Genomic DNA, 25,408 nt, shown 5'->3' with positions numbered 1-25,408 from the left:
AAGAAATTGGGTACCTTGTCTTGAGCAAAAAGTCCTATGGACCGAACCAAACCAATCCCCGCAAATCTCAGTTTGATTTACAGTTCCAGGTCCAAAAATCCTATGGGCCAAACCAAACCAGATTCACGACTTCAAAAATAACTTATACTGTTTTAATGCGCTCACTTATCGTATGCGCAAAATTGTATGGACTGAACCAATCCTATGCTCAAAATAACTTCTACTGTCTACTATTTTTATGCGCTCACTCATTGTTCGAGAGAGAATAAAGGTTCAAATCTCTAATTTTTAAAACCCCATGCCAAGTGTTAGTTTCGTCTCCCTTTTTTTTTTGAATTATTGCTCTTCCTGATGAGAGAAATCTAATAGGTAAAAATTATGTTCAGAACTAGGTTTTCAAAAAATTATTTAAAAAAATTAGTATTGAACATAAATTTTTTCTTTTTAGATTTATCTCGTTCAGGCGAAGAAATATTCCACAAAAAATTGACACAAAATTAACAAATACAATAAAGAAAATTGTTTGAAGACTTTATCCGGAACATGCCTAGGCCCATCGGGATAAATTCAGACTCACAGAAAATGCATAGGCCCATTAATTCGGGATAAATTTACTCACAAAAAGACCAAAAAAATGTGTAGGCCCATTAATTCGGGATAAATTTAGACCCTTACGCATTAATTCGGTTAATTCGGGATAAATTTAGACCCTTACGCATTAATTCGGGATAAATTCAGACTCACAAAAAGCAAATGTCCAATTGAGTTAACTCGGCAAGCGATTACTTGATCCATCGTACAGTAATAATAATAAGGATAAGAGGCCTCAGCTGCTCTGTCAAGCCAGCTTGTGTGCGGCTTTGAAAGAGCGCACCCTCTTCTCCAATTTTCACCAAGAGGATCAAGGGCTTGCCGGCTAGCCATTGACTCAAGAGTTTGCAGCAAGTTTTCAACACTTGAGCGAGTCAATTCAATTTCCAACCAACTTTAATACCCTCAATTGAGAGAGTCTTTTGGGCCTGTTTCGGTGAAATATAGAGCCAGAAAGGTTAATCTGTACCAGTGCATACAAAAGCTCTTTTGGGCCTGTTTCGGGTCCAAAAAACATAATCGGAGCCGCTCATGTTGTTTAAAATGCTTTGTTTACGGTCCCTGAAGAAAATAAGCTCAGTCCCATATCGTTTAGGGCGTCTACAAAATGTCACATGCATTTTGTCCCAGAATTTAAGCCTACAAAATGAGAAGTTTTCGTAGACATCTTAAACGATACGGGATTGAGCTTATTTTTTACCGGGCCCGTAAACAAAATGAGTGGCTCCAATCAATTTTTTAGGACCCAAAAGGACTTTGTACGCACTGGTACAGATGTAATAGCACCTCTGCCGCTTGCCAAACAGCTCATTAAGACTGATGGGCTCATAGCTCAGTTGATAACTCCTGGCTCTCCCTTATGGGAGATCAAGGTTCGAGCTCCGCTGTGGGTAGTTTGTGGGTTCAGGGCTATGGATATCCTCTAAACTCCTACGGTGTAACTCACTAACTTCTCCTACTAAGGTCATTCACAGTAGTATAATCAAAAGCCAATTGTTTTTAAAGTTAACAATGTTGGTGCAAAAAATGGCTTAACAACATCCTTAGAAATAATCAAATTTTGGGCTTTGGATAACCAAAACTAGCAACCTTTTTTCAATAATCAAAATTTGAAGACCCCACACCATATAAGTTAACTAGTTTCAAAATTTGAATACACGCATGTTTCAACTGGTATTTTCTTCTTCTCTTCTCCTACTCTATATCTTCTTCACTTCACCCACAAACTATTTCTCTTTCTTTCCCTCCAAAAGTAAAGCTCAAATCTTTCGATCATCTACAATTCAACTCATCGTCGCCTGATTAAGATATTTCACTATTCTTTCTTGTTTCCAAACACCACCCCCCCCCCCCCCCCCCAACCAAAAAAAAAAAAAAAACATAATAATAATAATAATAATTCATAGTAGGAGAAAAGAAAGTCACCGATTTTTTCCCAAAATTAAAATGTAAATGGAGAGAGAGAGAGAGAGAGAGAGAGAGAGAGAGAGAGAGAGAAATTGTAGTGAACCTCTTATTTTGATTATGGACTAGAAGTGACCATTGTGAAGCTCAACATTGTTAAGTTTAACAACCTCTTAAGTGAATAATCAAAAGCTGTGATGTGTCACCTTTTGATTATCTTTTTTTTTATTATACCACTGTGGATGGCCTAACCCCCGTTGATGTATAAAATATTGGGAGGAAAAAAAAAAAGGAAAATGACGGCCAATGACGTGTTTTGATAATTAATATCCACTAAGGACATTTTCAGCATTAACAATTATTCTTAACATGTTCTTGACGGGTATTAATTATCAAAATACGTCCTGGGCCGTCATTTTCCAAAAAAAAAAAAACAGCTCATAAAGAAACTAGCTTCTTCATGTTAATTTCTTTCTTTTGAGTTCCTTTTGGAGTATTAGTTTTGGAAACCATAAAAAGGAACCAATCATGTGATTAATAAGTAAACAGTCGTACATGATCAGATATAAATTGGTGCAAAAAAAATGCAATGAAAAAGAAAAACTATTTTCAGTCATTGTTTCTAAAACATCATATACACACAAGAAGAGCTAGCTTTCTTTTTCTTTTCTTTTTTGACAAATAAAAGAAAAAATCTATTGGCTCATTAATTCCATAAAAATTAAGACACAAAAAAGTGAACGTGGTTTAGCCGGTCAATGTGTCCGCAACCTCCTTGATCCATAAACAAGCACACATGAAAAAGAGAGCAACAACAAGTTTACGTTGTTTAATCTCAAGACCTATTATATTCACGGAATCATGGGACATATATTAATTCCACTATGATATAAACAAAGACTACAATCTATAAATGAGATGGACAAAATACGTATAAAAAAGAAAAAAAAAACTTGCAACCCTAGCCAAACCCTCGCTCAAGAGTACTTCAGCTCTCGCTCAACCCCGTCGGTCGCTGATATTTTTTCTCTTATCTTCTCTTATGAAAGAGGCTCTACAAGTCCTCGACCCAAAAAATCCTAATCATCATACAAAAAGTATAGTGACACCGTATTTTATATGTGTTTGTATGGGGCCCACCACACTTATGTTTATGGAGTATAAAATGTGGTGTCAGTAGCATTGCTCTTTTAGAATCTCAGACATTATTTCTACTGAATTCTAACTCTTCCGTCCTTGCCTAAATACAAGTTTTCTTGGTAAAATATCTAAATACGGATTGATAAAACTCAATCTGAATACAACTCGTGTAATTGCTACTCAATCGTGTAATCTCAGACATCATGTACTTATTTCTTTCTTGAGTGACAACTGAGTTAGGTATCAGAGTGCCATCTGTCAACTCGCCAAACTTATTTCGCTATCCATCTCAGGGCATAAGAGCAAAGAGGTCACTATCCATCTTAGGGCACCACGTGCAACCTACAAAACACCAAGCACAAGTCTACACTGACCCTCGAGTTTTGTCACTTGCACTTGGTGTTTTGTAGCTGGCACTTGGTGCCCTTCGCCATTTTTATGGCCTAGTATAAGGCCGAGAATCCAGACCAAGACCCGTGATGCCATTCTTATGCGAATTGACTTGATATTCAACCATTTTATTGCCCTCACTCAAGTTGCGCGCGTGTGCTTGGCTCTCTCTCTCTCTCCAAACGCCACATTGAAATTTGCGCCACCATTTCCGAAGCTGCGCGACTTTCTCGCTCTCACAAACACACACCCTTAACAAAATTTGATTCTAAAATAAAAAAGAGGAAATTAAACAGGCATCCTATTTAGATGAAAAAATGTCGAAAAAGAAATCCTTTTATTCTTTGATGAAAAAAAAATCAGAGACAAACCCTTTACAAAATTTGGAAAAATTTAGTCCCAATGAAATCCTTTTATTCTTTTATCCTCTTATTCTTCGCTGATATTTTTTTTCTCTCATCCCCTTGCATCTCTGTTCTTTTATTGCTCTCATCTTCTCTAATGAAAGAGTCTCTACAAATTCTCGACTCAAAAATTCCTAATCATCAATATTCATCATACAAGTTTAAAATGAAAAAGTCTAGTGACACCGCATTTTATACGTGTTTGTGTGGGATCCACCACACTTATGTCTATAGAGTATAAAATGTAGTGTCAATAGCATTGCTCTTTTAGAATCTCAGACGTTAAATTTCTATTGAATTCTAATTCTTCTATCCTTGCCTAAATACGAGTTTTCTTGCTAAAATATCTAAATACAAATTGATAAAACTCAATCTGAATGCAACTCGTGTAATTTTGTTGCTACTCGATCGTGTAATCTCAAACATTATGTACTTTTTCTTTCTTGAGTGACGACTGCGTTAAGTATCAGAGTGCCGTCTAGTCAACTCGCCAAACTTATTTCGTTATGCATCTCAGGACATAAGAGCAAAGAGGTCGTTATCCATCTCAGGACACCAAGTGCATGCTACAAAACACCATGCGCAAGGCTACCCTGACCAAGCACGGGGCTACCCTCGTGTGTTTGTCACTTGCGCACACGTAAACAATCATTTAACCATCGAGATAAAATTGAGGCAAAAACAAAAAGATAATTAATTATTTGGTGTTGATAAAGAGAACTGCTTGCCTATTGATTGTGAAAAATACACAATATCAAAAGATACGTGTGCCCATTAATTCTGGATAAATCACTCACAAAAAGTGGATGTCAATTAAGTCAACTCAGTAAGCGATTGCTTGATCCATTTTGGGAAAGAGTGAAGCCAGACTGAGTGCTGCTAGCTTTGAGATAAGCACATCAACCTGACGGGTGACGCTGCACAAGGCGCCTCCATTTTTTCACCAAATTGATCATGGGCTAAACATTGACTCGTGAGATTCCGCTATGGGAACTCATTGTGTCACGCTTGACAGTGTAAAGTCAATATCTAACAACTTTAATACCCTCACTTGAGTTATAAGTCCGCGTTACTGGACTCGGTACTCATTGTGTCATGCTTGACAGTGTCAAGTCAATATCCAACAACTTTAATACCCTCACTTGAGTTATAAGTCCGCGTTACTGAACTCGGTAATGTAGAGTGCTCAGCAAAGAGCTAATAAAGAAGTCGATCGATCTTGTGTAGTACCAATGTGGGACAAAGACATACTAGTACCGATGTGGGACAAAGACGTACGTAGGTATTGATAGAACGTTTTTTATTGAATCCCACTTAAAAATCATGTTAGAGGACCCTAACGCTTAACTATAAGTCACTGTAAAACCATACGTGACGAACATATTATTTTATTGATTGTAAAAAATACGCACTAACCTGTTTTGGCTAAATAATCCTAGAAAATTATCTTTGTTAATCTTTCTCAATTTTTGGTTAATTATTGCTCTTCTTAACGAGAGGAATCTAAAAGGTATCAATTTTGGATCCGGGGACGCTGTCATGCGTCCCCTGCCAAGCAGCTTGCCAAGCGGCAAAACGGCACCGTTCAGTCACATGCAATGGGCTGCTATGTTGGACTTCAATTCCTTGTTCACTTGGTCGACATTCTTGAACAATTATTTTTATGAGGCTCATTACGGATCCTATAAAGATGATTCAAACTGCAAGATATTCTAATAATACTCTTCTATAGATTCCTAAAAAAAATTAGCTCAATCCGATATCGGTAAAACTGTTTTATTATTTGTAGGATGCCCTAGGAATTCTGAAACAGCCTTTACAAGATATCGAATTGTGCAAATTTTTTTCAAGAACCCATAAAAAATGCTTTTAGGAATAATTTGCGGTTTGAATCATTGTGGGACCGTAATGGGCCCCACAAAAATCAAAAAAAAATTATTAATTTCTTGCCCGGCCCATTAAAACTTGTGTGGTTAAGTTTTAATGGGCAAGAAATTAATAGTTTTTTTTTAAATTTTTTGTGGAGCCCATTATGGTCCTACAATGATTCAAACTGCAAATTATTTCTAAAATATTTTTTTTGAGTTCCTGAAAAAAATTTACACAATTCAATATCGGTAATGGTTGTTTCAAAATTTCTAGGGTGTTTCAAAATTCTTAGGGCACCCTACGAATTCTGAAACAACCTTGCCGATATCGGATTGAGCTAATCTTTTTTAAGAAATCATAAAAAAAATATTATAAGAATAACTTGCGATTTAAATTATATTTATAGGACTTGTAATGGGTCCCACAAAAATCAAAAGTAAATAAAAGTATTCAAAATTGCCGACCAAGCAAACAAGGAATTGAAGTCCAACACAACTGCCCCTTGCATGTGACCAAACGATGACGTTCTTGCCGCTTGGCAAGCTGCTTGGCAGGGGACGCATGACAGCGTCCCCGGATCCCTTTGTGTGATTCTAGAACAAAAAACTAAACTACGTCAGTGCATAATTTTTTAAATTTCTTTGCGCTAACTAATTTAAAGATCTCAATTATTCTTTTCGTTTGGTACGGAGAAATTCAAAAGATTATGTAAGGTAAAGATTAAGAGCAAGAACAAAATATTATAGTGAAAATTAAGTTACCTAGCTAATGTCAAATATTTGTGTTCCAAACATGCACCATCTAACCAGATTTGGGATTTGGGGATGCTGTAGTGCACAATCTGCACTAGAGCCTTATAGGGCATCAAAACCATGCCGTTTTGGCCTTAGTTCAACACAGCCCATCCAAGTGAAAATGAAGAAGGAAGAAGAAGAAAACACCATCGGCTCGTTTGTTAGCAGGATATGCGTGGAAAGCAATCACAAGAGTGTCTAAAAGTTTCATTCGAATCACAATTATTTTTTAATTTCAAACTGTTAATCTTAATTCATACTTAAAGACCACAACACATGTCTAGAATTATAGAATAATCGGAGATTGTATGTACGTACCTATGTGATCGATCGGACATATTTTTCTACATACCATAATCCATGAACGAAAAATAGGTTAATCGGAGAATGATAGGTACATGATTGGAAGTAGTATTTGTCTACATATCATAATATAGGTGCCCAAAAATAATAATAATCAAATATTGATAGCCACATGATCATATATATACCTAACTTATAGTTCAAATTTTGAATTATACAAATAATATAAGCCCCATTCTTCCTAAATTTTTGGTGTTTTTTAATTTTTTTTTTTTTTTTTTGAATTTTCATGATATTCACGTTTTTTCTAGTAGTCATTTGTCTCGATGCGAGGAGTCTAAAAAGTAAAAAAAAAATGTTTACTAAAGATGAAAAAATACCCAAAAAAAAAGTATTTTTGTCGTCTTATATAAACTTTTTCTAATTCTTCTCGCTGAGACAAACGATTAATTCAAAGATTATGACGAAAAACTAAATAAAAATAATGAAAAGGGAAAAAATACCAAACCAAAAATTTAGGAAGAATGGGCATATTACCCGATCATACAACGTCGTTTGAGGTACAAAACGTTCTTCTTCGTTTCCCTCACAACATCCACTATGAGATGCAAAAATTGATTCCACGTTACTTGATTAAGTGTTTAATTACGATATTAATTACTCCCTCCGTCCCATAATATTTGTCCAGTCCGCAAAACGAGGACGTAAAAATTTTTCACAAGAAAAATTCAAATTTTTTTCAATAATTCACTAGATATTGATGAGTCCTTTTAATTTATGAAAAAAGTTTGAATTTTTTTTGAAAAGGTGTGGGATCCTTGTTCAAAAAGTTTATGAAAAAAGGTCTGGGATCCGTGTTCCCTTTCCCACTTTTTTAACCTCAAACGTCGTGATTGCACACTATCGATGTGTTCACTGTGCAAAGGTCTAGGATCTACAAGAGATCTCAAAACCCTATCGATGTGTTCGTTAGAACAATTGATTTTACCGCTAATAATAGTATTGGTGAGTCTTCTGGTATCTCTTTGAAATTCTCACATGATAGTACTCTACCGAATTTCAATAATTATTCCCTGATATTCAATGAAAGTGAAGGGCCATTTAGTGTCCAGGATGGTTCCCCCTTCCCTAGCAACCACACAGTGAATCCACCAACTAACTATGAACTTCAGGAAACACCGGAGGGTGCCTATACGTAGGGTTCGAATAACCCGTGCAAAGAGCACTTATCAGGGCCTGAGCTTAACATGTCAAATTGTGTTTACACCACTATCATGATGATCTTGCAAATTTTTTAAGGGTTACTTCTATGGATGAGGAACCCGGGAGTATTCTGTTTTTACAGGCACTGAAAGATTCAACTGAGCAAAAAACGGATATTTATGGAAGGATCTTGAGAACTCTTAGAGAGGACATTATTATTGGCCAAAAGAGTTTTGAATTTCTCACCTATTCCAATTCAGTTTGGATGTTTGCGTCAAGGGATGAGCTTACTGTTGATAATATTAGAACATGACTTGGGGATTTTTGGCAAATACGAGATGTGGCAAAATACGCCGTTAGACTTGATCAAGCGTTCAGTTCCTCTAGGGAAGCATGTAGTGTCGCTGCGGAGGATTTTGAAATTATTCTGTCGCTGCGGAGGATTTTGAAATTATTCCTGAGATTTTCCCAATCCCATCAGAGAACACATAATGGCTTCCATCCGTTTTAATCTTGACATCAGGAATAATTTCAAAATCTTCCGCAGCGACACTACATGCTTCTCTAGAGGAACTAAACGCTTGACCAAGTCTAGCGGCATATTTTGCCACATTTGGAATTTGCCGAAAATCCCCAAGCCATGTTCTAATATTATCAACAATAAGCCCATCCCTTGATGCCAACATCCAAACTGAATTATCCTTCAATTGACTCGAGGAATAAGCGAGAAATTCAAAACTCTTTTGGCCAATAATAATGCCCCCTCTCTTGTTCTCAAGATCCTTCCATAAATATCCGTTCTTTGCCCCGTTGAATCTTCTAGTGCCTATAAAAACAGAATACTCCCAAGATCCTCGTCCACGAAAATAACCCTTAAATTTTTTCAAGATTATCATGATAGTGGCATAAAACACGATTCAACATGTTAAGCTCAAGCCCTAAGAAGTGAACTTTGCACGGGGTTATTCGAACCCTACGTACAAGCAAGAAACCCTCCGGTGTTTCCTAAAGTTCATAGTCAGTTGGTGGACTCACTATCTGGTTGCTAGGAAAGGGGGAACCATCCTCGACACTAAATGACCCTTCACTTTCCTTCAATATATGGGAATGACCCTTCACTTTCATTCAATATATGGGAATAATCATTGAAATTTGGTGGAGTACTATCACGTGAGAGCTTCAAACAGATACCAGAAGACTCGCCAATACTATTATTGGCAGGAAAATCAATTGTTCTAACGAACACATCGATAGGGTTTTAAGATCTCTTGGAGATCCTAGGACAGCCAAGCAACTGCAATATTGAGAAAATATCAGCATTCGTTGCTATGCACTAGCAATAGAAAAAGGCAAGGTAAAAGAAAAATAGGAAAAAAAAAGTGGGAAAGGGAACACACGTGTAGAGACCCGTGAATTATTCTATTTTTATTTAATCGTTTAAATATGTGGAATATCGTATTTTGAGGTTGTAATGATGATTGGAGGTGTTGGTAGCAAGCGGGGTTTGATTTGGTAGCTGTAGGCGAAATTTCATTTTTCAGCCAGTACCAGTACTACATTTTGCCCAATACCGGTATTCGGTGTCCAAAACTTGGCCCATTTGACATTTTGAAGGTTCCAGTACCGGTACTGGGAATCGCCCAATATCGGTACCCGCTGACGATTTTTCAGAAAATGCAGCACGCATTTCAGCTCACTATAAATACCCTTTTACCATTTTTCACACCCAAAACCACGAAATAACCCTAGAAACACCCCCTCTCACCTACCCCACTCCAATCTCACTCTAATCCTTTGATTTCTACCTTAAATCTTCAAGATCCAAGGGATTTCTACCTCAAATCCACTTGATTCTTGCATTCGGTGAACAAATCGTAAGTTTTGTGTTCTTGCTCTCACTCCTTGGTCCGCAATCACGTTTTTCTCTCTCTCCTCTCCATCTCTTGTTGATCTATGCTTGTTTATCTTGTTTTAGGGTTATATTCTCTCTAGATCTTTTATCAAAGCTTGGGTGGAGCTTGTTCTTCGTGGATTTAAGTCTGTATCACTTGGTAGACTTAGGGTTTTGCTCAAAACCCACTTTGGTATGGATTTCTCTCTTTCTCTACATGTTATGTGATGAATTCGTGTGATATTAGTGTTTAATTGCTATACATGGTTCGAATGGAACAATTTATGGTTTGAGGATTGCATACCATTATGAAATATGTATTGTTGTCTTGATTGTTGTGACCCATGGGGTATTTGTGGCATGTTGGTTAATGTTGAAATTTGTGGAGTTTGCCGTAATGCAAGGAGTGGAAATACGGAATCTCAAGGGGTGGAGTTTATTGTGACGCCCTGGAAACACAAAATCGCAAGGGGTGGAAATTTTGTGGAAGGAGTATGTGTGTATGTGTGTGAGTGTTCTTGATACTAGCAAATGATGTTAGTACGTGTTGATATTGGACTTGTCAATGTTTGCCAAGTTCCTTGTATTCTTATGATTTATAATCGTCGTTAATCTTTCTTTTTTTGTAAAAAAAGACTTGCCATTTAGCTTGATTCACAGTGTCCATGTTTATCATCTCATTACATATAGATTTTGTAGAGATTTTTCCTACTGGGCTAGTATAGCTCAACCCAATCTTTCTTTTCAGATTCAAATGCTGGATCATAGCATGCATGCTTGTGTGTTGAGATGCGAAGACATTTTTGGAAGCTAATTATGTTTAGTTACTTAATCATCTTTGTAATTGACTTTCTTTTATTAAAGATGGTTTTGTAACTAATTACTCTTAATTTCCCTTTTGACTATATGGTTCGTAATTAAAGAATTTATTCGTACTTTGCTTAAGCTTATTCGGGCCCGGTGTGTCAAAGTTGTATAACTTTTGAATTTGGGGACTTGAAATTGTGAATTAAACAAGTGGGGACTCAGGGATATTATTTGTAATATGCAAGGATATTTTGTTGACATGGTTTATTTATTTATGTTGAAAAATCGAGGGCGTGACAACACGGATCCCACACCCTTGTCCAAGTGTCGAGTATCGTATCCAACAAGGGTATTTTCTATAGTTCATGTAACATAGCGAACAACAAATACTGTTTTTAGGTTTAATGATAGATATGTTGCACAGAGAATCATAATGTTGTGTGAGTGAGCAAACTAATAACCGCAAATGTCGCAGTAAGTCGGGTATAATATTAAGATTGCAAGATGCACAAATAAATACTTATAAGGATCTCTATGGAACTTGCAATTGACATAAGCTACCTAAAACTATGAATCAACTGACTTTTTTTTATTGGCTGGCAAAGAAAGAATATTGCGAACAGAAAAGAAAGGGGGAAAGCCCAAACAAATTGCCTTAAAAAATACCAAAGGATCAATGGAACAGTGACTTGCCAATGGGTTATAAACATAGATATCCACATCTAAGACACACGAAGCAGAGGCAACCTGATGGAAAAGCGCCAAACCAGAACTGCAGAACCTGAAGGAAGGGAGAGGGAGATCAAGCCCTTGAAGTTCCTTGAAGCCTAAACCCGGCTATCCTTACCCCTACATGGCAATAGAACCAATAATATTTCACAATGAATAGGAAAATTCAGACTTTAGGTTACAATCCTTAGATCCGACCTTCAAGATTCTACACTATTTCTGGGCTTCCCAAATCTCAAGCAATCCTTGAAAAAGACTCCAAAGGTGTCATTAAGGCTACTCCAACTCCCCTTGGTTACCTCTATGATGTAATTTCAAGAACTCCTCTTAAATCAAACCATTATCAACCAATCTATGTCATGTGGTGTTAATGAATCTAGGACTAGTCACTTCAGAAAAGTGATTGGACTATTTGAAAGATTTAGTTGTAGAAATAGCTAGGTAAGCTATGATGCTTGTGAAAATCTCTATGGAGAATAAGATACATATAATTAACTTCACATATTTGAAAGCCAAATCAAGGCAGGAGTTTTAACCTACGAAATGGATGGATTTAGCAAGAGTCCACAGCTATCTCAAATTATTTATATCAAATTATTTAGAACCAATAGTACATGAAAAAAACAAATGGTATTGAATGCATATACCTAAAAAACCAGAAACTGTGCGTTTGAATCAGGTTGCCGGTGTAGGTCAATCTGGCGTATATTCTCAATATACAGCTCCAATTTCTTGTCGTCAAACCAGAACTGAGCTGTGGTTCCATAACCGAAATTACCGAAAGCAAAGTTGATACAAGTATCTTGCTATCTTTCTTTTTAAAAAACTAGTACTGCAGATTCTTGTCAGCAACTGTTTGACATCCAAAAGACAATTGAAGTGCTCTGACCATTTTCCTCTCAAGATACGTGACAAAACAAGAATTTTCATTTCAGATGGAAGGTCAACGATGGGATGTCTTGATGAAAATAAGACATTAGAGTACGGGCATGTGTTTGTGAAAACTTTAGGGGCTGGAAGCAATGAGTCAAGCAAATATAAGGTAACTAAGGGGAAATTATTTGTGGCTAAAAGACCTTGCTTGCACCTGAGTGACGTTCGTGTCTTGGAAGCTATTGACGTGCCAGATTTGCACCACCTGGTTAACTATTTTATCATAATCTTACTTAAAAAACTCCAATCGTTTCAAAATTTTGTATTGAACATTCATATCTTTTCTTATACCAAATGACTAGGCACCATCCTCATTCATCCCTATTTATACTACTCAAAAGATGGTTCTGGAACTAGGATTTTTGAAAAAGGGTTGTTTAATCGCAATTCAACATGTGACAAATATCTAAACTCTTCAAAACAAAATATCTAAATATTTTGAACAATTCTTTAGATTCTTCTACACAGTTTTATTCCCACTCAAAAATCATATAATTAGCGGACTCCAATGCTTCATTGTAAGTAACATTTACAGGTTCGTTTGATTAGCGAGATAATGGTAGAAAATGCAAGAAAATGGAAAAAAATACTTTTTTTGCGTTCACTTGACAAGAATATCCTAGAAAGTGGTTGAAAGTGAACTTTTCTGTACCCCTCTAAAGCACCAGAGATTGCTTTACTTTTTTCCACTACGGATCTCATACAAATAATCCAAACCTTTTATTAAATATAAAACAGTTTTTCAAGGGCTCTTGCGAAAAATCAATTCAATCCGATACTTATAGGTGCTCAAGGCTAGCCGTTAACTCATGGAAGTCCGATATCAAAACTCATCGCATCACACGCTTGAGCGAGTTAACTCAATAACCCAACAACTTAATACCCTCACTTGAGTTACAAGTCAGCGTTACCTGACTCAGAAATTCTAAGCGTTCACAAAATAGTTAATAAAGAAACCATGGTTCTTATGTCCGAACTATGGGGGACAAAAAGTACCTTTGCTCCTTTGCCTTTTCTTTTATTCGATCTCCTAATTTTTCCTGCTTACAATTTACTCCATTTCTGACCATAGATTAATCATCACTCGTTTTTTCCCTGTAAGTTTTGTACTTGGTAACAAGATAAAATCAATGGGGAAGCGGATTGGATTTGGACAATTACCTCTTGGGCTTTGATCTGAATCCAAGGATATGGTCCTCGATCAATCGCAAATTGTATATCTCGCAAGTCGCTATGGAGGTTTTTTTTTTCTGGAGAAGAATGACGAAGAAAAAATCGTTAAGATAACAAAAATCAGAAAACTCGCGATGGAGTTATGCCACGTTAGGTAGACGAACACATCCCATAAATCCTTTGAGTTCGCAATGGATTATGCCACGTAAGACGAAATCTATATATTTGGTGAAGAAATTAAAACGAAATCTTTTGAGTTCTCCAACGGCAAAGACCAGAAAGAACGCTAGTAAAAGTTGTTCGATGTAGATCGTTGCATATAACAAGCAGTGCCAAATATCGTTATATAGAGAATTCATCCAGGTTAGATAGGTTTGAAACCAAAACCATTAGCATAAATTCAAAGGCCAAATCATTCGATTTGGTTTTTCGTTTGTCAACCCATGACCAATATCCACACATCTTGAAAATCAAACCGAGTCACTCAATTTAATTTGGACCGGTATAGATTGAATTCGTGGCTTCGAGGTTCATATAATTGTTAGCAAATTCATTAAACAACGGGCAATGGAAAGGAGATCTTTAGGCAAAATCTACAACACCAACAAGAAAATTCTGCAACACAAAAATGGTTGTCCATATAGGGATTTATTTCGGATATAATAGGCCTGCCACTTATGTCGGAAGGTGAGATTGGTGTTTCAGGATTAGCCGAGATGCATGTGAGCTAGTTCAAACGAATCCCGAGTCCCTGACTCCCTATAGCGTATGAAATGCACTACGAAATTGTAGTGCGCCTCGGTAAGGTCCTTCAGTGACCAATAGTCAGATGATTAGGCTAGGATAAATTTGTCTTATGGTTCATTTTCTAAATCATAGTATCTACTGTATTTTGCAAAAACATATGATGTCCAATCATGTAGCTACTAATATCAGATCAAACTACACTTATGATTACATGATCAAAATAGATTTACCTTACAATTCATTGTTTGAATCTCATTAACCATCCATTTTTTAAAAACATATGATCTAGATGTCCACTAATGTAGCTACTAATGTCCGAGCAACTTGACTTCCTAAAAATAGAGTTTGGTTGACGAAATTTATCTTAATCATGATATCTCGAACTGTCTTATTGAGGCGCACTGTAATCACGGTGAATTAGTGCACCACAAAGATCCCAAAGCTATTCCAAACACCCTGAAAGCTAGTCCCGACATCCTGAATTTCAAACACTCCACGAATAAATCAATATATCAAGTGGTTTATAAACACCACTTCTTCAATTTGCCATGTGTATCTTTCCCCATAAGCTTCTTCAAGTGAAATAAATTATACCACTCCTTCAAAATCAAAATTTGAATGGCTAACAACTGCTTAAAAAATCTACAAAAATGCTCAAAGGGTCAAATATTGTAGATGAAACCTATCCATTCAATCAAAAATTCAGTTTAGGAGACTCCCAAATTTAGAAAATCATTCTAAGCCTCACATTTCACTTTATAAGTACCCTTCCCCCATTTCCATAAATTCAAGCCAGAGCTCAAGGGGCACCATAGACTCTTTCCAAAGGTCACAAGATCGGTCCCCATTAAGCTCTGTTCATATATATAGCAGAAACCTGCATTTTCAAATTGATAATTTAGACAAATAAAAATGGCAAAAAAGAAGGCCGCGATCCTCGGTGTTTCTTCCATCCTGTTGGTGGCAATGGTGGTGGCAGTGGCTGTCACTGCCACCCGGAAGACCGCCACGAGCAGCAACGACTCTTCTACTGGCAGCAGCAGCAGCAGCGAGATTTCGGCGTCTGCGAAAGCCGTGAAGCAGATTTGCCAGCCGACGGATTACAAGGAGACGTGCGAGGAAACCCTATCGGGGGCGGCCGGAAATACCACTGACCCCCAGAAGCTCGTTCAGGTGGCGTTCAATGTCACAATCAATCATATTAATGAGGCGATTAAAAACTCTAGCCTTCTTCATAAGCTGGCCACGGACCCGAGAGCGCAAGATGCTTTGGAGAATTGCCAAGAGCTGTTGGATTTCTCCATTAATGATCTCAAGAAGTCTTTCGCAACGGTTTGTTCCGAAAACTTGAGTTTGTAAATTTTGAACGAACCCCACAAGTACGTGCATGCATGCATGAAAAATTATTTGTGGTTCCCTAACATATAGTAAATCACATTACGGAGCATATAGATCAATGATGGACATTTGTGTCTGAATTTGTGACCACACAAAGTGCACACATACCACCCAGAATGGTGTCGTAGATTCCACAGGGTGGAAGAGTTCGTTTTTTAATTCGGACCGTTGAAAACACCTTTAGACGGCTGTGGTGGTGCATTATAGCGCTCTACAGGGAGCTGCTTTGCAACATCCCCGGATATGACTTGATTGATCTTGCATATTTATGGGTTTTTACTTGGTTGTTGAGATTATACCTTTTTTGCCCGCGAGTTCTCATTATGCCTTCACTACATCCGGAACAGGTCGGCTCGTTCAACGTTTCAAAGATGAGCGAGTACATGTCCGACCTTAAAACCTGGCTCTCGGCCTCCATCACCTACCAACAAACCTGCCTGGACGGGTTCGAAAACACCACCGGAGACAGCGGCGAGGAGATGAAGAAACTCTTGCAACTCTCGGGCGAGCTAACCAGCAATGGCCTCGCCATCGTGACCGAGCTCTCCCAAGTCCTGTCGACGTTCCAGCTACCGGCCAACATGCGCCGCCTCCTCTCCGAAGAAACCGATGCAAAAACCGTTGTGGACGCCGACGGGGTTCCCTCGTGGGTGGGCGACGCAGGGCGGAGGCTCCTCTCGGCCACTCCCGCGACAGTGACGCCGAATGTCGTGGTGGCTCAAGATGGGTCCGGGAAGTACAAGACCATCAATGCTGCTCTGGCTGACGTGCCTAAGAACGGCAACTCAACTTTTGTGATTTACGTCAAGGCTGGTGTTTATGCCGAGAATGTAAATATCACCAGGAGCATGGACAATGTTTTCTTGATTGGAGATGGCCCCACCAAGACCAAGATCACTGGAAGCAGGAGCTACATCGGAGGCTACAATACATATAAAACTGCAACAGTGTGTAAGTCGCCCACCTCTCATTAGGGAAAAATCGAGGCCGAAAACCCCTGTGCCGAGGGCAAGCACAAAGGCACAGAAATTTTCGGGACAGGGGAAATCGGACCCCAAAAAATTTATTATCTAGGACCTTTGTCATTCACTCTCGTGAGGTTCATTCCAACAAAGTTGTGTGGTGCTTAAGAATAGGTTTCTTGATAATGCTTTGGTAAAATTACATGCAGGCGCTGATGGAGAGCGTTTCATGGCTAAGGACATCGGGATCGAGAACAGCGCAGGAGCAGAGAAACATCAGGCCGTCGCGCTCCGCGTGTCATCGGATCGCGCCATCCTGTACAACTGCCAACTCGACGGCTACCAGGACACCCTGTACGCCCACGCCCACAGGCAGTTCTACCGCGACTGCACCATCTCCGGCACCGTCGACTTCATCTTTGGGGACGCCGCGGTGGTTTTCCAAAACTGCAAGTTGGTGATCAACAAGCCGCTGGAGAACCAAAGTTGCATGGTCACGGCCCAGGGAAGGACCGATAAGCGCGGGGTCACGGGAATCGTCCTCCAGAACTGCACAATCACGGCATCGCCCGAGTACCAGGCCGTCCAGGCAGAGTTCAAGTCGTACCTGGGACGGCCCTGGAAGAACTTCTCGAGGACAATAGTCATGCAGTCGGATATCGAAGGCATAATCGACCCGACGGGGTGGGCACCGTGGATCGGGACGATCAACCTTGACACACTTTGGTACGCAGAGTACAGCAACAGGGGTGCTGGTGCGAAAAAGACTGGTAGGGTTAAATGGGCAGGTATCCAGAAGAAGATCACTGCAGATGTTGCTGTGACTTTCACTCCTAGCAAGTTCATCGACGGAAATACCTGGATTCCGGCCACCGGAGTCCCGTATGTTCCCGACATGATAAAAGTCTGATAGATTTTTGGTTTTTCTTCTCATTTTTGTTTGACATGGTGAAATTACAAGATCATTGGCAACTGATCAAAATCCAAGTTGTCATGTTTTTTTCTGTTGTGTCAATACATATCATAATATTGTGATGTAAAAGAATTGACATATAAATCAAAATAGTAAATTTGGCTAATATTCTATTCAATTACGTTTGATGCTTGGTAGTTTTTTTTTTTTTTTTGGTCACTCGATAACCCTCACCTTCCATATGGAAGATGTGAGGAAGTGCTAAGCCCGTTTGATGGTTGGTAGTTGGGTGGCTTTTGTTGAACGGAACAAACTCATGCACAGAATGAGACGCAGATGTGTATGGGCCATTCGATACCTGAGAACACCACAAAATAAGCGGAGGGATTCGGGTGTATTGAACTGTTCAAAACACATCTCTATTTCTGGATCTGTGTATGCAAATCTATGCACGTAGCAATGCTCTTTGTTGAAACATAAGGAGTAGTGGAATTAATTACTGCTAGTATAACATTGAATCTACACACCCCAATCACAATTAACTTAATTGCGTTCTTGAGAATTTTTGATAATTGGTTTGTGTAGTTTAATCAGAATTTCACAGTTATAGTAGGCATGTTTAACTACTTTACTAAAATTCATAACCTATAATCTGCAGTAGGATCGTATCGGAAATAATAATCTAGAATCTATACCCACGGTTATCTTTTGGTGCAACAAAAAAGAAATGCACGTATGGTACCCCGTCTCCACAAGGGAGTACTGCCCCGTAGCACCACACCACTATCTGTAGAGAACTTTCTGCACTTACGTCAAGACCGAAGCTAATGTCTCATTAACAGTATGTTCGGCCCCAATAAGGAGCTAAAGGGGACTCAAACTAAGACCTTATCCAATCAAACCCGATTTTCCACCACCAAACCAATGCCTCATTGGTATTATATATCTACATCTATTGCAAGCACGCATTAGTCATGCAACCCAAATTTTTTCTTGGGATTGATAAAACAATTGCTAAACTATTAAGACTTCTCCAAAAAGAGTCTCCCCAAATGGAAATCATGAGAATCAAACCATTCCTTTTTGGAAAGCTTTATTCTATATGGAGACACCCTATGGCCTAACTTTGAGTGTTCCTTTCTCTCCAAAATTCTTTGGAATCAATTGGAGATGGAGCCCCATATTCCTTGATGCATGTAAAACATCTAAACTCTTTTATTGACCAACCTATCCTATCCAAACTTAGAGAGAGAGAGAGAGAGAGAGATGGAAGGAATACAGCACAAGACCATAACCGTGAACGGCATAAACATGCACATCGCGGAAATGGGCCAAGGCCCGGTGGTCCTCCTCCTCCACGGCTTCCCCGAGCTCTGGTACACGTGGCGCCACCAGATCCTCTACCTAGCCTCCCACGGCTACCGCACCGTCGCCCCCAACCTCCGCGGCTTCGGCGACACCACCGGCGCGCCGCCCAACGCCGCCGCATACACGTCCCTCCACGTGGTGGGGGACCTGGTGGCGCTGCTCGACACCGTCGCGCCGCGAGACGAGAAGGTGTTCTTGGTGGGACATGACTGGGGCGCGATGATCGCTTGGGCTTTTTGCCTCCGCAGGCCCGACAGGATCAAGGCTTTGGTGAATATGAGTGCGGCTTTTATGAGCAGGAACCCTGGGAGGAAGCCCGTTGAGGCTTTGCGGGCTGCTTACGGGGATGACTATTATGTCTGCAGAAATCAGGTTGTTTATCTTTCCTGATTGTGTTTGTTTTTTGTTTGAACAAATTCCTGGTTGAGTTGTATACATGTAAGTAAGATTTTTCGGGAGGGTGTTCACAAAAAACTTACAATATAGGAGTACTACACAGTATTGTATTCTAAATGGCGTTCGGCTCGGTGCTAGTCGGGCGACGACCCACCACCAAGTGCCATGCCTTGTCTAGGTGCCGCCAAACAATTCGGGGTTTTTTTTTATAAAAAAAAATCAAGAGATTATTTTTAAAGCAATATAGATTGCAATAAAATAACAAAGAGGCTAACACTATTTATATAATTAAAAATTAAATGCTCTAATTGTTAATCCGTTTGAACCCGTGCAAAGATGTTATTTTTATGATAATTTTATCCTCAAGAGTCATAATTAATATTTGTCTCTAGTGTTCTCATAATTATATATATGTTCTTCATTTGGTTCTATGACTCTCTTAAGAGAGCCCTAGAAGCAAAAATTAATTAAGACACTTTAAAATAAAACGATCATAAGAGTTAGATCTTCGCATCTGTACAAATGGAGTAAAAACTAGAGCATTTAATCTTTTAAGACTTATTATATATTAAAAATATGGTTAAAAAATAGGGATACCACTCTGCCACTGATTGTGGTCATTGATGTATGAACAAGGTGTTCAAAATTTTGTAAAGTGGATATTCATTGATGTATGGACTGGTTGTTTAAACTACTTCAAAACATGGGCTATCCTAAAAATTCTATATGTATTATTAATAAAAGTAATAATAATTCTTTGGGGTGGTCAAGTGACCATATATATATGGTAGACTACATGTGGCGCCGCTACTGAGTACATGCACCACCATGACGTGCATGTTGGTCCGGACGCTTGAGTTATCAAAGAAAAAAAGTATATATATGCACGGTGAAAATCAGAAAATCCGGTAATTGTTCTCGACAATAATGCATGAGAGCTATATCACGAGTGTGAGTTTACAAAAAAAAAAAAAAAAACTCTGATCTGTCAAAATATTGGAGTGCAATGAACCCACCACAATTAATGAAGAAATTTTTGAGCGCCTGATGGATACAACGTGGTGCCCGCTCGGCATATTCAGACCATCCATTTCGGTTTTGGACTGGTCGGATTTGGAGAGAGAAAAAAAGAAGAGAGAAAGAGGAGAGAGAGTGGTGGGGTGATCAGAGGAGAGAGAGAGGGTTTCAATCTGGGCCGTCCAATAGACTTTTGGATGGCCCGGATGGACTGCTTGGATACCACGTGGGCACGGCCACGTGGTACCCACCGGTACTGAAAATTTTCTCCAATTAATGATACTCATATAGGTAATTGTAAAGACCTGTATTTTCAAAAATAGTTTAAAGGATTTACAAATGATAGAATATGGAATAAATGAGGGATTTATTGAATTATTTGATTTGGGGTCAATGTGGGAAGGTTGTTTGTAGAGGGGTGCTTGTGCAATTTGTGATGTGTGTGACTATATATAAGTATGGGTGTGTGTGTAGGGGAGAGAATTCCCCAAAATTCTCTCTCTCCCCTCCCGGCCTCCCTCCCCTCTCTCGGCTCCTCTCCCTCTCTCACGCCTTCACTCAAGAAGTCCTCCCCAAACTCAAAATCCAAGACAACCAACCTCCAATCCATCATCTACGCGCGTATTGGAGATCGTACATCATCGGCTAGCTCTCGGTGAAGGTGTAGTGCTCTTAGTGTTGATTTTGGAAGCTAGAGCTCGATCTCTCGTGGGGTTCGGCTTTGATGCTCGAGGTAAGGATTTCTATCTTTCTCTATATGTTTATGGGTTGATTCGGTGTCCAAAACTTGCTTTGGATCATTGTTTGGAAGCCTTGTGTTTACCTTTGAAAGCTGTCAAATCGTGCTGAAAAATTCCGGTGCTACATGTACCAGTATTTACCCCGGTACATGTAGCAAATCCAGATTTCTTTGATTTTTCGTTCATTAGCTACATGTAGCACCCTTACTCTGCTACATGTACCAAATTCAGATTGTATCTTCTGTTTGCTGGCTACATGTAGCATCCTTAACTGCTACGTGTACCAAACTCAAATTATATCTTCTGTTCGCTGGGTACATGTAGCACCCTAAATCTTGCTACATGTACCAAACTGAAAAATTTTGAAAAGTTTCATCTTCCATGGTTTGGACCCCCGATCACTTTTAATACCTCCTTGACACTTCCAAATCACTACTTAACATGGTTACTTGTATCTCAATGATTGCTTGAGTTGCTCTCGTGTCTTCGGACCCTTGTTCTTGGGAATTCAAAATAGGAGATTAACTTGAAATAATGTCAAATTGTGTTTATGCATTATAGTGATTTTGGGAGCTTTGAGACATGTTTATATGATAATGCAAGTCTGATGTATATATTTTCTGGTGTGATATTGAGATTTGTGAATTGAAGAATATGATGGGATGACGAATTAGACGTTATGAACTTGTTAAACGCCGAGGTTGATTGCTAAATAGAAAATTGGATAAATCACGAATGAAATATGATCAGTTTACACTTGATGCCATGCAGTGCAAGGGATCAACTTAGATAACGAGTTTTGGAACAATACGGAAGTAGGAGTTAATATGTGAACCGTCTGTTTAACATCGATATCTCGTATTTACATTCTTCAAGTTAGAGTCTTGGAAATACATGGGGAAAAGCGATACAAATGATGTGATGTGGATGCACGGGGTCCCGAATGCCCGGACATAAATAAAAGGTTCTTAGTGGATGCACGGGGTCCTGAATGCCCGGACATGAACGAAATGGTTTTGGAGGACGCACGGGGTCCCGAATGCCCGGACAAAAATAAAAGGTTTCCAGTGGACGCACGGGGTCCCAAATGCCCGAACATAAATGAAAGGTGACGCACGGGGTCCCAAATGCCCGGACATAAATGAAAGGTTTCTAGTGGATGCACGGGGTCCCGAATGCCCGGACATAAATGAAAGGTTTCTAGTGGACGCACGGGGTCCCGAATGCCCGGACATAAACAAAAGGTTTCTAGTGGACGCACGGGGTCCCGAATGCCCGGACATAAACGAAAGGTTTCTCGTGGACGCACGGGATCCCAAATGCCCGATATTGTATTGAAAGGGAAAATGATTAATACTTGAGAAATACAAGACAAATTGATTATGTTCTAAAAGAGAATTCAGTGTTATGTTCATATTATTCTACAGGGAGACATATTCATTGTCATTAGTTCATTTGTATTCGTTGTACATATTTATTGTTGCTCTTGTATTATGGTTAGTGGTTGATCATCATATATCCTTATAGATTGAGGTACAATAGGTAACATATGAGAATTTAATTTTGCATAGTGTTGGACAAGTGATGGTTGAGGACAAGCAGTGGTTTAGTTAGAATGATTTGAGTGGATTTCTACCATTAGATGACGTGTGAGTTATTGAGGATACTCTTATAATATTTGATTTCTTTGTTTTGTTGTAAAGTGCTCCTTCGTGGTAGAAGACTCTTATTACTATTATTATTATTATTATTATTTTTGGTATTCTGTTGTATTCATTCACCCTTGGTGCATGTTTCTTCGCATTTTCATATAGTTTAAGTATAGAACTCTCTACTAGGCTAGTGTAGCTCAACTTAATCTTTCTTTTTAGGTTCAAATGCTGGATAGTAGCTTGCATGCATTGCGTGTTTGGAAGTGAAAGACTTTTGGAAGATAATTGTTTTAGTTATTTGATCATCGTTTGTAAAGGACTTTATTTTGTTAAAGATGGATTTGTAACTATACATTCTAGAAATTTCTTTTAACTAAACCGTTTGTAACTTAATGGTTTGTTTGTACATGTATTTAAGTTTTTCTTTGGGGCCGGAGTGCCAAAGTTGTGTAACGCTAATCATGGGGACTTGTTTTGTAGAGATTAACCTATGGGAACTCTTTTGGGTATAAATTATGATATGTGAGGATCTTTTATCAAAGAAGATTATTTATTTATGTTGAAAATCGATGGCGTGACAGTAATCATCTAATTTCAAGCAATTTCATGAATCGAACAAAATACTTAATTTTCTTGCAGGAACCCGGGGAAATAGAAGCCGAGTTTGCTGAGATAGGAACTAAAAGAGTTCTGAGGAATATCTTCACATATCGAAATCCTGGTCCGCTGTTTCTACCTAAGGGAAAAAGGGTTCGGAGATTCGCCCGATGCTCCGATTCCCCTTCCCTCTTGGTTGTCCGAAGAAGATCTTGATTATTACACTAGCAAGTACGAGCAGAGCGGGTTTACCGGAGGTTTGAACTACTATCGAGCTTTGGATCTGTGAGTAGCTTCCCTCCTTAACTAAACTCGAATTTTGGTCTCTCTTAAGTCATAGTGACACGAATAGCTCGAAAATATCGAATCTAGTAGCAGAAGAAACAATCACATTGTTTAAGATGCCTAATTTGGCTTGCAAATCATAATTATTCTCTTTTGTAACACATGAGAAGTGAGACTGGTTCATGCATTATGTCCATTTCGTTGTTTTCCTCTCTTTTGCATTACATAATGCATGTCCATTTCCTTGTTTTCACACTATATGTTCGTTTCATTTTGTTTTTGTGTTTATCTCTCTCGCCGGGTGAGACCCTCTGTTCATGCATTGCATGTTCATTGCGGTTTCCCCCACCCCACACACGCCCATAATTTTCCTCCCTTGTTGAGCTTTGTATTTCCTCACAACATTTACCTGCACGTCCTAGATCATACGAGTTGTTTCTAGTGATCAACACGAATATTGAACACATCTTTCGAGAATCGTTTTTACCCTCGTCGATGTCAATCAAAGTTGCTGGTAAGAAATCTCGGTGATTCTTTTTCTGTCCCAACTTTGCGAGTATCGATAGCTACCAACCAAGATATGGCATTCTAAATCAACTGATCATACATATGTACCATGTTTACCTTTATTGCAGAAATTGGGAACTAACAGCACGATGGACAGGGGCTCAAGTGAAAGTGCCAGTGAAATTCCTAGTGGGTGACCTTGACCTGACCTATAATTCAACTGGCACCAAGGATTACATACACGAGGGTGGGTTCAAGAAAGATGTGCCATTCTTGCAGGGAGTAGCGGTAATGAAAGGTGTGGCCCATTTCATCCATGAGGAGAAGCCTGATGAGATCAACAAACACATTCTTGACTTCTTCCACAAGTTCTCAGCTTCTTCTTCGTGTTGTGTAGCTTAAGGGGTGTTCCTGTCATTGTGTATGTGTGATTTGAAGAGTAATTATTTAGTAGTGTGAAAGCACCGCATGTTGTGTAGCTTAAGGGGTGTTCCTGTCATTATGTATCTGTGATTTGAGGAGTAATTATTTAGCAGTTTGAGAGCACCGCTACGTGGTGCTCCAAATCGCTCTACAACCATACATTTATGTGGGATCCATAGTACCACGGACAATTGTATAATAATTTCACTTAAATGAGTGTTTGTGTGACTGTGTGTTGTTATATCGTGTTCTCCTAAAATTTTAGAATGTCTATTTCTATGTATTAAATATAAATAAATTGAAGGGCTTGTAAGCTAATCTGGCAAGTTCATCTTAATTGGCATATGATCAACCTCAATAAATCACACAATTTTCAGTTCAAATTCACATCGAACACCTAAATTGAAAATTTGGTGACTATATCAAGCACTTGTTGTTATCTGATTGAGCTAATTTTTAACTAGGACAGTTAAAATATCAAATTCTAAGAGATCAACCGTTCTGATCATTGAAATAAGACCGAAAACATGATGGGTAATGTTCACCAACTTTTAAAGGCGAGTAGACAAAATTGATCTCTCCGAAAAGAGTCGCCCCAAATGGAAATCCTGATAATCCAACCACTCCTTTTGAAAAGCTTTATTTATTCTATTCTATATATGGAAAAAACCTATGGCCCAACGTTGAGTGTTCCTTTCTCTCCCAATCGTGAAGCATGTGTTCTAAGATTCTTTCTTTCTTTGCTTTCTTTTCCTTTCCAGGGAGACCAAAC

General features: G+C 38.8%; 1 protein-coding gene and 1 pseudogene across 1 annotated transcript; both read left to right on the top strand.

The window, feature by feature from the left end:
- Positions 1-15,149: 15,149 nt before the first annotated feature.
- On the top strand, positions 15,150-17,829 carry LOC131324538 (putative pectinesterase/pectinesterase inhibitor 28). The gene is made up of 3 exons (XM_058356519.1): positions 15,150-15,710; positions 16,124-16,727; positions 16,948-17,829. The coding sequence occupies exons 1-3, from the start codon at positions 15,291-15,293 to the stop codon at positions 17,646-17,648; spliced, it is 1,725 nt and encodes a 574-aa protein (XP_058212502.1). The 5' UTR covers positions 15,150-15,290; the 3' UTR covers positions 17,649-17,829.
- Positions 17,830-18,755: 926 nt separating this feature from the next.
- On the top strand, positions 18,756-24,813 carry LOC131324534 (uncharacterized; annotated as a pseudogene).
- The last annotated feature ends 595 nt before the right edge of the window (positions 24,814-25,408 follow it).

This window comes from Rhododendron vialii, chromosome 4a (genome assembly GCF_030253575.1).
Source record: "Rhododendron vialii isolate Sample 1 chromosome 4a, ASM3025357v1".
Taxonomy (NCBI): domain Eukaryota; kingdom Viridiplantae; phylum Streptophyta; class Magnoliopsida; order Ericales; family Ericaceae; genus Rhododendron; species Rhododendron vialii.
Note: the sequence above shows the minus strand (reverse complement) of the source record. Positions and strands in the feature narration are given on the sequence as shown.